The sequence below is a fragment of the Phymastichus coffea genome, unplaced genomic scaffold (genome assembly GCF_024137745.1).
Source record: "Phymastichus coffea isolate CEN01 unplaced genomic scaffold, Cenicafe_Pcof_1.1 PCOF00057, whole genome shotgun sequence".
Classification (NCBI taxonomy): domain Eukaryota; kingdom Metazoa; phylum Arthropoda; class Insecta; order Hymenoptera; family Eulophidae; genus Phymastichus; species Phymastichus coffea.
In genome coordinates, this window is record NW_026706868.1 from 450,863 (window position 1) to 467,442 (window position 16,580).

Consider the following 16,580-nt stretch of genomic DNA (forward strand, 5'->3'; position numbering starts at 1 on the left):
TTCATAAAACTATGCATGGCTCAAGCTGCTTGTCACCTTGCTTGGTACGTACACCCCCGAGGAACTCAGTTGCTAATGTGGAACTTTGTCCGTGGCGACTTGTTTAGCCGGAAACGAACAACAAAGAACAACAACAGCATAACAACGGGACAAGGCAGCCGGAGGCAAGTAGTTTCGTGCCAACGCACAAGCGCACAGGTAGCATACCACCGCGACTGATCGAGGAGACAACGGCACTGGAATTCGAGCGCAAGAAGCCACCGGCACTCGACATCTACAGTCAAATCAAAACGAGCATACTACCCGGTCTCAGCCCCAAGTTCGAACTTCTGCGAAACGAAATCAGTCCCGTCGACGAGAAGGAGAGTTAATCCGTCCTATTCCTTCCCTAGTCGCTTTTGTTTTCTTTTGCTGTCGACAAAGATCCAGCGAATAGACTACCTCCCTTTACATCCCAACCCTCTTTCTCTTAATTTAGGTCGTACCAGAACCCAAATGAAGGCCGGGAGGATTACAGATGATGTCAATTTTTATGCGAGACCCTTTGACACCAATTTTAGAGATATTCAAAGTTGAAATTCCCGAGAGGATCGAGAATAATTACGACGCGCTTTAATTAGTGTCGAAGGGTGAATGGAATAACTTAAACCTCCTCTCCCCACTCCCCACCAAGTGAATTTTATAAATTCTACTAAAGAAGGCACAAATTCAGTTTGAAAAGTTGATTTGACTGAGATATCTTCGAGAAACCTTGTAAATTTCCAAGAAAATCCAGCAAAATTGCAAACAAGATGTCGCGGCACGTCAATTGGTCGAGTCGAGGAAGAGCAAAGCAGCTGCGGTCGAAGCCGACAATGTACTCTAATGATACTCGTTGTCGTCGTTGCTCCTTGGTTCACTCCATCCCTCCTTCCCATTCCCTTTGACACTCAGCCCTTCCCTGTGTACCTATTATAATCATTTCCTTCCGCCTGTCGGTTAGCATTTGAGCATGCCCAATCTAATGCTAACGAGCTACATTGGTGTTAAAATTAAACAACAAAATACCCTCTTCGAGTCTAAAGAATTTATAAAGGAATAATCTTGGGATCTCCGTTGTAATTTTTTCCACCTGCCCTCTCCTTTTTCTCCGAGCTAACTTTTGGAGAATAAGAAAAATTCTATTGCCGAGGCCGCGCGGAGAACAATCGTCGACTAATGAACTCGAGCCCCGCGCTTAAAGGTATGTTCGTCCGACTGAGTCTCTTTTCCTCTCTCACTCTCTGACAGTGTAGATTCAAGGAAAAAGAGATTCGCGCGCTCAGAAGAAAAAAAACCCTAACATAAGTCGTATTATTGCGAATTGCGGTTCTTTTATGCGCGATGTTCTCTCCCGCGCGCTGGTGTTAAATTGAGCTCGTCAATTATTTTAATTCCTTAATTAAAACGTCTATTCACTGTAGTTTGTAATACTTTATTTGACATGACGACTTTTTCTCTTTATTTCAAAGGATTACAATCAGTGCATAGATACCGTAGTAAAATAAATAGTATGTTTATTACAGTGCAATTGAAAATTGATTAAAGTGTTGATCAACATAGAGCTTGAGGAGGGGGTAAACATATACCCTCGGAAGCTCTATTATCGATTCAATTATCAAAGTTCGATAATACCAGACCGGATATTGATAACCAATGGCAAGACTTAGAAATGCAAAGCCCGAGCTGCTACATAGAGCTGAACGAGAAATTCAATATATCCACTCGAGTCTCTCGTACGGTTTATGAAGTATTAGTTCGTACTACAGGAGGCTGTGGGCATTGGACAACGATCTCAGACACACACACACACACACACACACACACACACACACACACACATACACACACATACTTAGAACACACACGCGCGCGCGCACACACCACAGTCATAATACACTCGGCTTTGAAAGTTATAATGGAAACAGTCGAGGAAATGGACGCTGGCCGAGCGGAAAGTAGACGAATTCCGATGAGTACGCACGTGCATATACAAACTCAAATTGGAAATCCGACCAACTTGCACGTAGAGAGAGTAGATATGCGCCTCTAATTACCATTTGGCCCAGGCGATATATAATTGCTTTCGCAGTCGGCAGCATTCGTAATTATTGCGAGTGCGTTTATATGAAAATTCAATGATAATAGAACTTGCCGCTTTATGTTCTGATTGCTCGATGCGACGATACAATTGAATAATAAAATGTGCACATTGAAATTTAAGAGGTTTCTGGAAATTCCTCGAAAAACAGTTTTCTTGGGTGATTTATTGATCGATGACGTTACGCAAAGTTACAGAATTGTTACTTAAAAACAAACTGACGAGCTATGAATTGTAAAACTTGTGTAAATACATGCAAATATCTGCTTGTGTGCGACGTTCATCTCCGACTACTTTTTTATCAGCGTTTTGATTTTTATGGTAAATAATAAAAAATAGCGAGCGTTCTTGTTCTCGATAATGGATTTGTGTAAAGAACTATAACGCTGAGAAATCAAAATAAAACAATTAAGTAAACGCGTATAAGGCTGTTTATACATTCGCCAGCTTTAGAGTTCTTTTCTTTTTAGTGAGCCTGTAGTGATATCGTGTAGTGTGGGAAAATAAAAAGGACAAAAAAACTTTTGTAATAACTCGTAGTTTCGATGTTGGTTGCAACAATTAGGTGCACCAATGTTGATTTTTTTCTTAAAAGAGATAACTCCAGGTGGTGCCAATCGTTTCACCAGTATTATTAATCAGTATTACCAAAAGACAATTTAATGGTCTTTTATCATACCGTATTGTGTGGATATTTGGTGAACGTACGAGTTTTAATTACGTTTTTTCGATATAAACCTCAAGAAAGACTCGATGTCATTTTTAATCTTAAGGCTATTGAAATTATTTCTATTTTGTAATACCTAAAATCCGAGTGAATCACACACAGTTTGTACGAATCAAAAGCCGATTACACAATGTAAAGCAATGCAGAACGCCGATAACAAAAAATGTTATCACGACGCGAAATAAAAAAAAATTACATTCTGATCGAAATTTTTTTCTGTTTATGTATATCTAGTGGAATGCAATTTTCTACTTTCGAGTTGTTGTGTAAGAAGCTTCATTATCGTTAATATATATAAAATTCGTTATAGGAACAGATATTGATATTTGCATATAGGACTCTTACAAGTTTAAACGGAAGTTCCTTGCGTTGAATGACGATGGCTTATTGAAAAAATTTGAATTGGCGACGATAGTTTCGCGAGTCGTAATTTTTGTGTATACACGATATAAAACAACTAGAAAAGAAATTAAAAAGAAGCACATTATGCGTTAAACGATTATTCAGATTTTATATGCTTACGTTGGATGTTAATACATACTATCGTTATCATCGTTGTTGTTATTCCGATGTTACGTGAAGATTGGCGTAATAATACTCTGCAAGTATATACTTATACTTTTTACCCTCGATCATCGATGTGATTTAATGATAATTAAAATGCGAATAAAAAATAACGAAGTCATATTCTGTGAATTAATGGATCATCTTAATGCTATCTATGATACCTTTAGTTTCGTTCTTCCATGAAGATACAGTGCTACGGAAAACTTTACCGACTTTTCTCGTTGTAGTTTTGTACATAAACGACGTTCAATTTATTCAATAAAACTTTTATATAAACAACACAGATAAGGCAACGAATGTCCAACAAAAAAAGTAATAAATAACTGTGTGTCGTGTACCTTATTATGTTGGGTAATCAGAAACTCTTTTTTTTCCTTTTAACGTATCTATCATTTCGAATAATTGTTTTGAAAGATAAAGTACGTAGATCGTAAGTGACACCAGTGCTAGTGATTTAAGTGTGATTGCGCTCTATTTAGATTTTATAACGCAAAAATTCTTAAATACTTCATGTACTCCATAAACGAAAAAACTTATCTTAAACTGGTTGTCTCTATCTTCTTAGAATGTGCAATTTAGCGAGTGAAAAGAACAAAACGAATCTTAGCCAGTAAGTTGTTTCAAACCGATCGATGGATTTATCAAAATTCCGTTGTGCATTGATGATCTCTTGGTAGCCAATCGCTTGTCGAGTTCCTGTAAAACTTCGAAAGTTCCATGTTGTCTATAAATGGGGATAAAATGCATCTGAAAAAAAAGAAAGCACATGCGCGACGATACTTATTACTTGATTAGAATTGAAAAAATATCGTTTGTTAGAACAAAGATAAATTATTCCAAATAGTCCAAGATCGGAAGCGCGGTCATGTATCCTAATTAATTGTTCTTTCTCTATTGCACTCTATCTTACCTTTGTCTCTATTGGGAAAAATTTACCGAGAGCCGGGAGCTTTCACATGACGTATAAAAAAACTACTATAACCTTTCACTCAATATCAAGAAGAAAAAGTCATCAATCATGTGGAAAGTATAGTATGTAATCAATAATAAATTACATCAGGAATCGTACTAGCGAAGTCAAACTCGAGAAGATGAACGTAAAAAATAAAACAAAAAAATACTTTGTGAATGTATAGTATATACTTCGTATATTATAAAAAATATTTTACATTTATTTGAATTTCGTTTGTTTATAAGACGATACAATACTTATTAGCCCTATATGTAATCATTTTTGAAAATAAAATTGAAAATGTTAAAGTATACGTTAGGAACTTATTTGCTTTTGCCTTCTATAAATTCTATTTGTAACGTTATCAACAAAAGTGGAAATAGTTTTATAAAAATATTTTTGAATCGATTTCAATCGAAGCTTTTAAATATCAACTGAGTTCAAGTGAGTAATATAAATGGTTCTAATAAAATCACTACGATAAGAAATCTGTGGATAATAAAACTCCACTTCTCCAGCAATGAAGCCCTAATCAATCCTTATCATCCAGTGATAAATACAGAGCACCCCTGCGGTCAGCCGCGTCCCGCGGTAGCTGGTTACAGTAGGCAACGTACTTACCCTTACGAGATACCCCAAACAGTAGCTACCTCTATCGTGGGGTAGCAGCAACAACTGGCGTCGCAAAAAACTGTTGCGCAAGCTCGCCCAAAGATCGCGCTTGTTGCCCGTGCCGCTTTAAAAGCTCGACAGACAAGTAGCCGCTGAATTATGCATGCGTGTTTTTAATTCGGTAATCAATAGTAAAAACGAGCGGTGTGTCGCGCGACGGGGGGCCGCGACGCTCATTGGCGGTCCATTTTACCGAAGGGAGGGGCTACGTGATTTTTTGCCGTTGCCTCATCATCCCTCTTTCTGCCTCTGTCTCTCTTACTCCCTCTTCCTCTCTCCCTCTCTCTCTCTCTCTCTCTCTCTCTCTCTCTCGCTCGCTCTCTGTCACTATGGTATACACTTGTTCATTCGCGCGCGCTTTGCGAGCTTTCATAATTTATCTGTATAATAGAATGCATTTATGGATGATTCAACGCGCGCTAATTTATTATGCTCATTATTGTTCTCGAATAAATTGCAATGTAAAATGGCGCTCGCGCAGCTTGCTTTTTATATCTCGCGGTTCCTCTCGCACGCGCATTACAATGATCGGTTATTCCAGTTAATAAATGTACATTGACAATTGTAAATTATGTAGAAGTTTATATAGTCAGACGTGACGTATCTGATTCCATTTAGACGAGTCTATGTATTATGTATTTGTCTTGCCAGATTTAAAAAAAATTGACATTATTATATTATTGAAGGCAGAGAGTTCACAATTGAAAACCAAGTCAATTTGTGTATTAAGTTGGTAAGTATTGAACAACGATAAAAAATTTTGTCTGAATACTAACTTGCAATTTGACACGAGTGACAGACAGCTTTATAATCTATCATTAACACTGTTTGGCTGTGCCGCACGATTCGCGCGCTCCATCTGTTGCTATTAATTTTATAATGGTTCACAGACTTTTAATGTTAATTAGACTCGATTTATGGCGCCGGCTTCTCAAAAGATGAATTTCTATAGGATAAAAGCTGCCGTGAGACCGACGATGTAATATATACTAAATACAGCGTATCTCGGCATATTCTTGACTTGATAATTTTACTTGACCTGAATATAATATTAGATGTATTATATATTGATGAGCAACAAATCTTTTTATGTCTCTAAGATTGAAACTTCAATGACTTTTTGCTTGGTATAATACTATTGTGCCGAAAATAGGTATAGGTTGCGCAAGTGGCGATCGTATGATGATTGAAATCTGAAGAAAATCAAGGGGCTGACGCAACGAGCGCAACAACCGGTTCTGCTTATCAAATTCGCTCGGTTTCGCAATCGATTGCTCGAGCCGAAAACTGCAGGCGAGCGTAAGTTGCCGAGTTGAAAGCCGAGACAAAGAATCGAAGCATGATTGCACATCGACACGATCATGCACAGGGTCTCGAAGCTTGTGCGTCGACAGAGGTGTAGAACCCTTCGATAACGTTTGCTCATCTCTAATTAAGAGTCTTGGGCAATGCGCGCACGTCGTTGAAAATAAATCCTGCCTCGCTGACTCTCTCCGCCGTCTCATCGCGCTCTTGTTTGATTTGTATCTTCTGCTCGAGCCTCTCCCTTTCTTGTCACACGTACGTACGACTGTTGGCGGTCGGGCGACGCGTGTCATTTGTAGCATCGCGGTATGGCTCCAATTATTTTTAATAATGAAATTGAAGTATCAAACCCAGCGATTAGCGGGAATTTAATTGTGCTGCTGCTGCTACTGCTTGCCGGGCGTGGGCGCTGCTGCCACCGCCGCCACCGCCGCCGCCACCGCGTTCTCTTTCGTGCAGATACAGCATTATGAAAACACGAATGTACTTTTAAATCAATACCATCGCCAGTACTGTGGGACTGCGGCGGCGGCGGGAAGGGAGAGCTGCTGCTCGTTGTATAGATATATATGCGTACATAGTTTGAGGGAGAGAGAGAGAGAGAAAAACTCACCGCGCCGCCACCACCGCCGAATCCTGGGCCAAGTGCTACTACTGAAAAGTTACAGCGAGACGGCAAGAAAGTTAAAACTCGATAGAGAGCGAGCGAGAGAGGAGAACACGGGAGGGGAAGTATGCACGCTCTCTCTCTTTCTGTCTCATTCTGTACGCACCGGAATAGCCAGATACACTGCGATAGAGGGCTATTATATTGGCTAAGATTCGCTAACATTTGCCCATACGGCAAATGCTTCAAGCTCTTTTTATCGTCCATCCCTGGGACAAAAGAAAGCTTTCCATTGTCGAAACCTTATGTCGCATAAAAAGGCAAAAGCTTATCTCTACTCAATACTTCAAATATACCTACAAGATTGGTGAAATTATTGAAAGTATTTATAATCAGCTAATTCGGTTTCTTCATCTATATTCTGCATCTCTGATTTTATATTTTGATAAACTTTTGAATTTCATTTATAGACTTCATTATTTATATGCATTACTGCTCTGCAAGATAATCGTATTCTGGAATCTTTCTAATAATCAGATATCAATCGCGATTATTAGATATTTTTGTCCTTTGAGCCAGAGAATATATACCATTTGAATAAGTTTAATCAATTTGAAATGAAATTCAAGCTCATTTTTATCATAAACTACTATCGCGCGAGGCATTCGCAGCCGCATAATCAATATTAGATGAAAATAACTTTCCATGAGTAGGAAGCTCAACCGATGATAGAAATAGAGGCATTAGAGTCGACTAATAATAGCGCATAATGGCTATTACGGAGTTAAAACAACAGATTCAATCTCGTTTTGCTGAAAAGCAAATATCATAACCAGATCGTTCAAGCTCATTCAAACAGTGTTACTCGATGACATTTTTTTCTGGAATTCGCGCCCGATCTATTTTAATTGTTATATCCTCATTTTCGTACGATGTCTTTTATTACGAAGGATGCTACTACTTAGTCATTAAATTTACTGTTTAAAATTTAAGTCAGGTTATCTTTATTTAGATATTGCACTTTTGGACTGATAACTATAAAAATAAAGTTCGCAATGCATTCTAAAATTACTGTAGTCGGGCAAATTTATGATCAAGCGCTTCGTACATTTTGATTCGATTACGCAAAATAGTCGAACCGAATTGACGATATAAAGTAACTCTCGCCAGTATTCATCGATACGCGGGGATGTCTACTTTTAACAGCCCATCGAAAATCCATCGCGCAAAAGCACATATAGGAAAGGACTCGCAGCTCGCAGGGAATGAAAATTGCATCGGTACATAATAAAATCATAGCCACTTGAAATTAGCTACTAGGGCGCGCATCTAAATCGGGGTCGCGGCCCGGATATAATCTTTCGTCTACGATGCCGCGAATCGATATGGACGCGCTCGGCGCAGTTGCAATATAATTCACGAATTGAATATATAGGACGCTCTAATTTTCGCACTCTCTCCGCGTGTACTCGAGAGAAAGGTGACATTCAAGAGCGCAAACCGTCGATGACCTCTTGTGCTGATTAGTCGATATGCCTTTAATTTGATTATCCTTGAACGTAGCTTGCAGGAGAACATTGAAATATTAATACAATAATGCTCTTTTCCACCGATTCAATGAATATTTTATTGGTCATTCAAGTTTTTGCTCCGCATTTTTTTACCGTGAAAGATGCAGAGTTTTATTGCGCGCGCGGTATCATCCTTCGAAAGTATAAAGTAAAGAATACGAATTTAATTGAAGTTTGTCAAGATCGTAGGTACGGTTAGCTCGACTACACCCTGGGCGACCCTAAAAACTTTCCGTCGCAGTATCAAAGTTCAAAATTTACAATAGGCAAAGTTTGATTATGATTTTTGAGGGACGCCGTCGTGGTTATTCTTTATGTAAACCATTTTTCGTCGGTAATTGAAGAGTGTAATTCTTTTTTATCACGTAAGAAGATTAAATGAAAAAACAACAGAGGATGATTTAGGAAAAAATCACAGTGCTCGTGGTCGAGTGTGCGTCTGGTCGGATAATGAATAAAGTAAGTATGGGTGCTGCAAAGAAAGCTCTTTACCTCTTCACTGGCTGTGCTGTTGTTGCGGCATTGTGCAATACCCTTTCCCCGTGGCATTTCGATCACAAACTCTCTTTCCCCTTTCAGCTCTCGCCCGGTCGCGCGATGCTCTTCCCTCTTAAGGCAACGACGACTCCTCAACTTGACTTCATATGTCGGCGGATTTTTTCGATACTTGAACATTATTTCCCACTTTTCTACTACCAACCCCTTTCCCTTTTTGTCTCTGCTATTATACGCAAACGATAACGCTTTTGAATATATATCCTTTCGCACACTTTTATTTTTTTAAAACAAGTCTATCAAATTTAATCGTTGCAATACGTGGACAATAGAGAGCGAGAGAGAGAGAGAGAGAGAGAGAAAGAGAGAGAGAGAGAGAAAGAGAGAAGCCTGTTGGTGAAAACAAACCGACAGAGAGAAGGTTATTTTTTTGATTTTATTATTCCATCCGTATCGCGTATCAATCGAGAGTATATACGATATTGGCTAACTCTCACTTCAAATAACAGTGTGCGTGTGAGAGAGCACATCGTCAAAAAAAATATTTTCAACCAGATATTCCCGCTATTTTTCTCGCCCTCCTCCATACCAACGCCGCGCACTATCACAAGCTCGCGTGTGCACAGGTAGAGACGTGTGTGCGAGAGAGAGAAAGAGAGAGAGAGAGAGAGAGAGGACGGACTCGGGCGCAATCTCACTTTCTCTGTGTTTGTAAACATACGTTCGAGCTGCTGCACCCACACACGTTAGCAAAGCCACCTGTATGCTTTTTGCGCCCTTACCTGTTACTCGCTCGGACGCCCCGGCAAGACTTCCGCTTCCGCACGTTTGGCTTTAATGATTCCGTTCTCCCCGCGATCCATTATTTCATTCTCTCGCGTTCGTTTCGCTGCTCTCGCTACCCTGTACGCTCGCGTGAACGTTTTAAAATGATAGTCCTTTTTTCCTCTCACACAAACAGTGCTTGGATTTTGATATCTGTCATTTCTTTTTGCCGCATAAGCTTTGCTGGGTACGTGGAACTATTTATTGAACTAATGTAACAACTACATTTCATTAGATCAATTTAAAATTACTCATTCGTTTAATATTTCAATAAAATCAAATTAGATTTTACCAAAAATAGAATGAACCGTTGATCGTTAAAAATTTAATATAATTCGACAGGGCTTCGAAATTATTAAATTTAATATACGTTTGAAATTCTGCAATGCTTTCTGTCATAAATATTTTTCTTACCCATTTGTAATAGAATACGCCGGTAAGTAAATTATTCATTAACGCGAATCCCAATAACACTACGGATTATCAAAAATAAGATTTACTTCGAACATATTTATGCAAATTCTCTTAGTATCTCATTATTAAAAAATGTTCCGTATAATACATGATATTAAAAGAACACAATAAAAACTTCAGGAAATATTATCTTTTAATGTTGTTTGACTTAAATAAACTGAGAAATAATTCTTTCAAATGCCAGCCAACAGTTGCAACCACAACCACAATAACAAAATTCTTGTGATTTCACAGTTATTATTTTCATGAGTAGTATGAAAAAAAGGAATGTTTAGTAAGAATTAGAGATCAACACGTTGATTTTTTAGCGGATCGTATGAAGATGTGATAGATCAAACTAATCAAGTTTTAAAGCTAAAACATTATTATAAGTTCGGTTGCAAGTAATGAAATAGCAATTGGAATCATTAATTGATTTTAAAAGTGCACGAGCATGTTTTACAGCAGGCGCAAATGAATATAAAAGGAGCAGGGAGGTCATCGATAAGATAATATTGAACGTGAGAATATCCGTCTTTGAAATCAAGTAAAACTCAGTCATTGATCGGGTCGCGTGGTGCTGGTCGCCGTCAAAAATGACATCGGTGCATAGCAACGAATCGAACGCATCAGGAGCAAGCCAGGCGGCCATAGGTCCGCATCGGTTGATTAAAACGGCGTTGTTACGCTTGGCAAAAGCATAGTGCATATATCGCGCTTGGCATTTTCAAAATCATCATTCCGAGGGATTTATAAGCATACAAGCGTTTGCGTAGGCGTGCAGGTGTACGAGCTCGCAGAGTCGCAGCCAATTTCGAGCCTTGATGTTTGTTATTCGACAAAACTCGCAGAAGCAGCAGACTACAGGAATGAGAGAGATACATGAATAACAGATTTTCCTGGAAAATTGATTACGCGATTATTCGGCGCTGAGATTATGCAATTTTTGCTCATTTTCGAGCTCGCTTCAGTTGACATTTTGTTATATGATTGCGCAGGCAAGCGCCGGAGTGAGAGCGCCGTTAATCAAATTTTATCGGGATTATTCCTGACTTGCGCGCCATTTTCTTTCTTTCTTTGCCATGCTAAATTTTAAAGCTCAGTCATTTGCGTATTCATGATAGAAATGCGACAGTTATCGTCAGTGTTAATACGGCTCTTTACAAAATTACAGTTGGCAGGTTCCACAAAATGAAAATGATATCTAACATATATCGGCATTTGAAAATTCGTTAACAACATTGACGTATCGGAAAATGATGAATCATTCAGTAGCATTAAACTATTACCTTCGTTATTGACCAACGGTCTAATAATTTAATCATTAGTCGTACGAGTCGTTTTATAAAATTCAATGGAATATAATGTTACAATAGCGGACGTACGAATAAATTTTAATTCCTCCAATGTAAAAAGTTAGTCAGTAATACAATGTCGTCCTGACAATATTCCTCGTAAAGTAGAATCAACTATAATACTTTTAGATTAAAACAATCGATCTATAAATTCATAAAAAAAACCTGATGGCACTGCGTGAATTTAACAGCCTACACAAAAAAAATCGCCAGGCAGCGACGAATATTAAAAAGAAGAAGTTGGTGAACACGTGTATGCTTTTTAAAAGCGAAGAGAAAAAAATTCGATAAGTAACGTCAAACGTTGGAAAACAAAACAGTCTACGCGAGGGCGAAAGTGAGTGGCGAGCGGAAGGTAAAGGCACGCGGTCGACAAAAGGGAATCCAACGAGACAGAAGAAAAGGACACGCAGGGAGCGCGAGAGATGTACAAAAAAAGCTCTCCCCTCTACGAATCCAATGAATATTCCATGTAGCTTGAGTTGTCTCTTAAAAAATATATCCCTCAAAAAAAAAAAAAAAAAAAAAAAAAGATAAAGAAAAGGAAAGAAAGAAAAAAGAAAACACATAGCTCCGAAAGAATAAAAGATACTCTCCCGTTTCGAGCAAAAAAGAAGTAGAAAGCTTGCGGAGAATAATCATGGAAGCTCGTTAAAACTAGTTACAAGGCAGCGAGCGCAGAGAGCGCGACGGTATGGCACGTGGTTGTGGCAGCGGCAGCGAGCGCGGAGCACTATTGATTTTAATTTTAGTGAAAGGGGTGGAAAAATTAGAAGGGTGGCGTAGTGAGTGCGAGGGGTAGATGAAACGGCCTGAACGAGAGAGATAAAAAGCACTGCCACCCGCGCTCAGCCTGTGCCTGCCATGCGGCTGAGGAGGAGATAGACCAATCCTGCTGCCTCGTCGTCTCGCGTGTTATAGCTCATAGTGAGCCGACAATTTCCCTTTCGTTTGGGAGGGAATATACACGCGCGCTTGCGTTGCACCGCGCTGCCGATATTTCGCCCGGGATTAGTTTTTTCTATTTGCCCCTTTCGACGATCGTTCGCTTGATTTTTATGAGATTACTCGCTCTCTGGCGTTATTCGATACTGCAAGCCCGCGCACATTGTTGTTACTTTGAAATGCTATTATTCATTTGATTTCGCGTTGCACCCAATGATTAGTTTTACTTTTCACGCTATTACTCGTACAATATTAACTCAAACTGATAAAACAGTCATGCAAATCTACTTCGTGTCTTTCGTATAAATAATTATGTATTTGAATTAACAGAAGATTATTTTTTCCTTTTCATTGTGAAGTGTAATAACTGTAAACTAACATAAACTGAAATGACACATGCACTCAGAAGTTCAGCGATTGAAATTTAAACTCGAAAAGGATTTATTTTACATTCATTTCCTCCGGCTACAATTAAAATTATAATTATTTTAAAAATAATTATTTTTTTTCTGTCAATTCGTGCCATTTGAGAGAGCACAAAAGTTTGAAATTATTTGCAATATTATAATGTAATGATATAATTGAAGAGTTGCCAGACAAAGTTGCTAGAATTGTGATTTATTCGTCATTATTTTTTGTTACCTTGCCCTGTAATCACAATTAAGCGCATTATTATAAAATTCATCAATTTTTCGTTTGGTATTGTATTCGCTTCCGATAAACCCCCAAGTTTGTAATTAAAACGCTAGAATGACAAAATTAACGAGCAAACGAATTTTCGTAAACAAAAATGAGTTCTCTTTGCTCGTTGCAGTTGTTTAATTAAAATTAATTATTTCATTTTCAAAATGATTATAGTCCATTTCAATTTTTTAATGGCCTCACTAAAATGTTCTAATTCATTGTATTAACAATGTATTAGTGCTAATTGAAATACTGGCATGAAAACTCTATGTTATCAACATTGTATATTTATGAATTTAGGTACATAGAATTGCATGCTCATTTCATATTGCAAGCTCTTCATCACAGCATTCAAACATCACATCCAGAGCAAAAAAATTAAATTTTTTCCATAATTATTAATTCAAAGAACATTAAACTTATCCGGATGACAGTTCAATTAAGCGAATGAAATGGCGCTTGAATATTGAGTATTTTGAAAAAAGTTTAAATATAAAAGAGACAGGGAGAGAGAGAGAGCGAATAGTAACGCCAAATCAGCAATAACAGTGGGATCAGAACTCCCGTTTCCCTATAGAGAGTGATGAGTCTAGCGAGAGTGAGGAGCGTATCTGCACGCGTACCAACAAGTATCGGCATAGCTTTCTCTCTCTCGTTTTGAGAGTGGGGTTTTGAGTGAGTTAGCTCTGGAAAGTAGGGGGATTACAAAAAAAGGAAGGGGGAAGGGGTGATGCGCCCTGTAAAAAGAGAGAGGGTAGCGTAAAACCGACGCACCCTGTAAAACACGAACGAGCGCATTAAAAACGCGGGCGAGTTGGTATTCGCATCCTTACACACAGACACGAACAAATAATACACGGACAGAGAGAGAGAGAGAATTACAGAGAGAGAAAAAGAGAGAGAGACACAACACCAACATCCTAATTTGCTTTTTACGTGAGGAGCATGAGTTGTTTCGCGCTTGTGTATCCGCGAAATCTGCCTCGCGAAAGCAGACTTTTCGCTTTTTTCGAGTGGTTCGAGCTTTTGCTTCGTGACTCTTCTCTCTTACTTTCTCCCCCCTTCGTTACTTTGGTTACCTCTAGTTTTCTTGACTTATGTCTGCGTTATGACGAGGAAAGCATTTTGCTCAGGTGTGCCTTATTTCCTGACAGTCAAGTCTTTCAAAAACTATGATTCATTATTTTCGCTTTATTTTTAATTATCATATTGTAATTATTAGTTTGAGAATTTTTAAATGTACGTTGCTCACGACATAATAATACCATGAAATATTCAATCCCTACAGAATATTAATTGTAAAAATTAATAAGCGGAAAAAAACATACGTGATTAAGACATAATTATAAATTTTACAATATTTTACTTCTAATAATATTACTTAATCAATTATTCTCCAAACACCAAAATATGGATTTCTTTTTCGAATTTTTGAATAAAAAAATTCATAAGAAAATGAAATGTATAAAAATAGCTTATTTCTAGTTTTTTAATTGGACCGTAAAAAAATCTCAGCGTGAACGAAGCGAAAAAAAAATCGAATAAGCCTCTCCGAATGCAAAAAGGGAGCATCCCTTGAAATATCTTCGCACCCTTTAGTTCATGCACAGTGTACGAGAGAGGAAGAGCAGGAGTAGGATGGGTGGGCATGTAAATCATTATCTCAGAGAATGCGGGAGGGTGAGAGAGAGGGAGCATAGCGAGACTGAACTCACGTGTACGTATACGCACAGTAGCAGTAGGCTTGAAGCCGCATGATATGGAAATGACGTAGAGCTTAGCAAAAGGCTGGCACTGGTGAAGCTTGCGCGTTCTCTCTCTCGCGCGCGTGCGCCTTTGTAGGCAGCTAGATTAAAGGCGCCTGCTAATGGGCGGGCAAAGGAAACTATTAGCGAAGAAAGTAATGCAATCCGGACGTTTTACTTTTCTTTCGACTTTCCTCTATCCCTTCTGCTTTTTCCGGTTGTGCGCATTCGTTACTTCGTTATTGAGCATGTCTCGCTTTCTCTCTCATCTCCACCCTCATTTTTAATGCATTCACACGCGAAGGATACCCTTTATGATTTCAGGTTACGCACGAGGTACAAACAGAAGCGAACAAAATCCTTTCGTCACCTGCTGTTGCAATGGATCTGTGCGGTTGAGCTCCTGAATTTTTCAACGGGCGTTAGTCACTTGGAGGATTAAGAATTTATTCGCGTGCACGAGTTGTTTTCGATGGATCATAATTACGCTATGAGTAATTAAAAAAAAAGTTGCAATATCCACAACCGTGGGGAAATGGAGCAGCTATCGCAAGCTACGAAAGAGAAAAAAAGTAGACACGCAAAAGCGAAATGCAAAGTGAGTCCAGCGAGGTGATAATGCCGTTACAAATACAATAAACGTGCGGGGGCCGGCGGGCGGCGCTGGTAGTACAACGCAACAAAAAAGCGGTATAGCCTGCAAAAAGCTCGGTTGGTCTAGGCTCGCGGCGCTGGCGGGCGCGCGAGGTCGCAACGTTGTATAAATGGGCCGTAGTGGTGGTAGTGGCGGTGAGGCCGTTGGGAGGACGAAGAGGGTGGGAAAAATTGAGTGGCGAAAATGCCGCTCTCTCTCTCTCTCGCTCTCGTCGTCGTCGCGTATACGCATAACCGATGATCGAAGCTCTCATTGGCCGGCCCAGGAAAAAATCCCATCGAATCAGCGCGAGCGAGTCTCATCTCGCAATTAAAACGCGGCGGCCGGAGCTGCAGCAGGCGCGCGCACCGCCGCGTCTACAGCGTATACCGAAAAGGGCGTAATAAATGTACCGAGCCGTGAACGCGCGAGCGAGCGCTCGCCGGAATTAGTTGATTAAAATATAAAAGAAGCAGCTCCCCGCGCTCACCGGCCGCGAGTGGGGGATTTGCTGCCGCGCGCAAAAAGGAGAGAGATTAGGGCGGGAGAAAGGCGGGGAAAATGTAGCGGCGCCGCCAGCAGAGCACACTGAGCGAGACAGAGAGAGAGAGAGAGAGAGAGTGAGAGAGAGAGAGAGCGGCCCGGGAAAAGAAATAATCTGCGAGCTGTATTGACGTTTCTAGTCTAACTCTGATTGAATTATGCATGAAGCGCCACCAGTGTTCAGGACCAAGTTCGCGATATCCGCAGTATAGTTATTTCGCGGCACCTACCCTCCTCCCCTTCCCTTCTCATTCTCTCTCTCTCTCTCTCTCTCTCTCTCTCTCTCTCTCTCTCTCTCTCTCTCTCTCTCTTCCAAACCAGCGGCACACCGAATGAATCTCACCAGTAGCGGCTCCAAAGCTTTGATAAGATTGCCTACCG

General features: G+C 39.6%; 1 protein-coding gene across 1 annotated transcript in view; it reads left to right on the top strand.

Annotated features, from left to right (window-relative positions):
* Positions 1–4,667, top strand: part of LOC131666196 (uncharacterized) — a 100,887-nt gene extending 96,220 nt beyond the window's left edge. The window contains exon 10 of the mRNA XM_058938631.1: positions 108–4,667. Within this exon, the coding sequence (XP_058794614.1) occupies positions 108–371 (264 nt within the window). The 3' untranslated portion in view covers positions 372–4,667. The remainder of the gene's footprint in view (positions 1–107) is intronic.
* Positions 4,668–16,580: the final 11,913 nt, after the last annotated feature.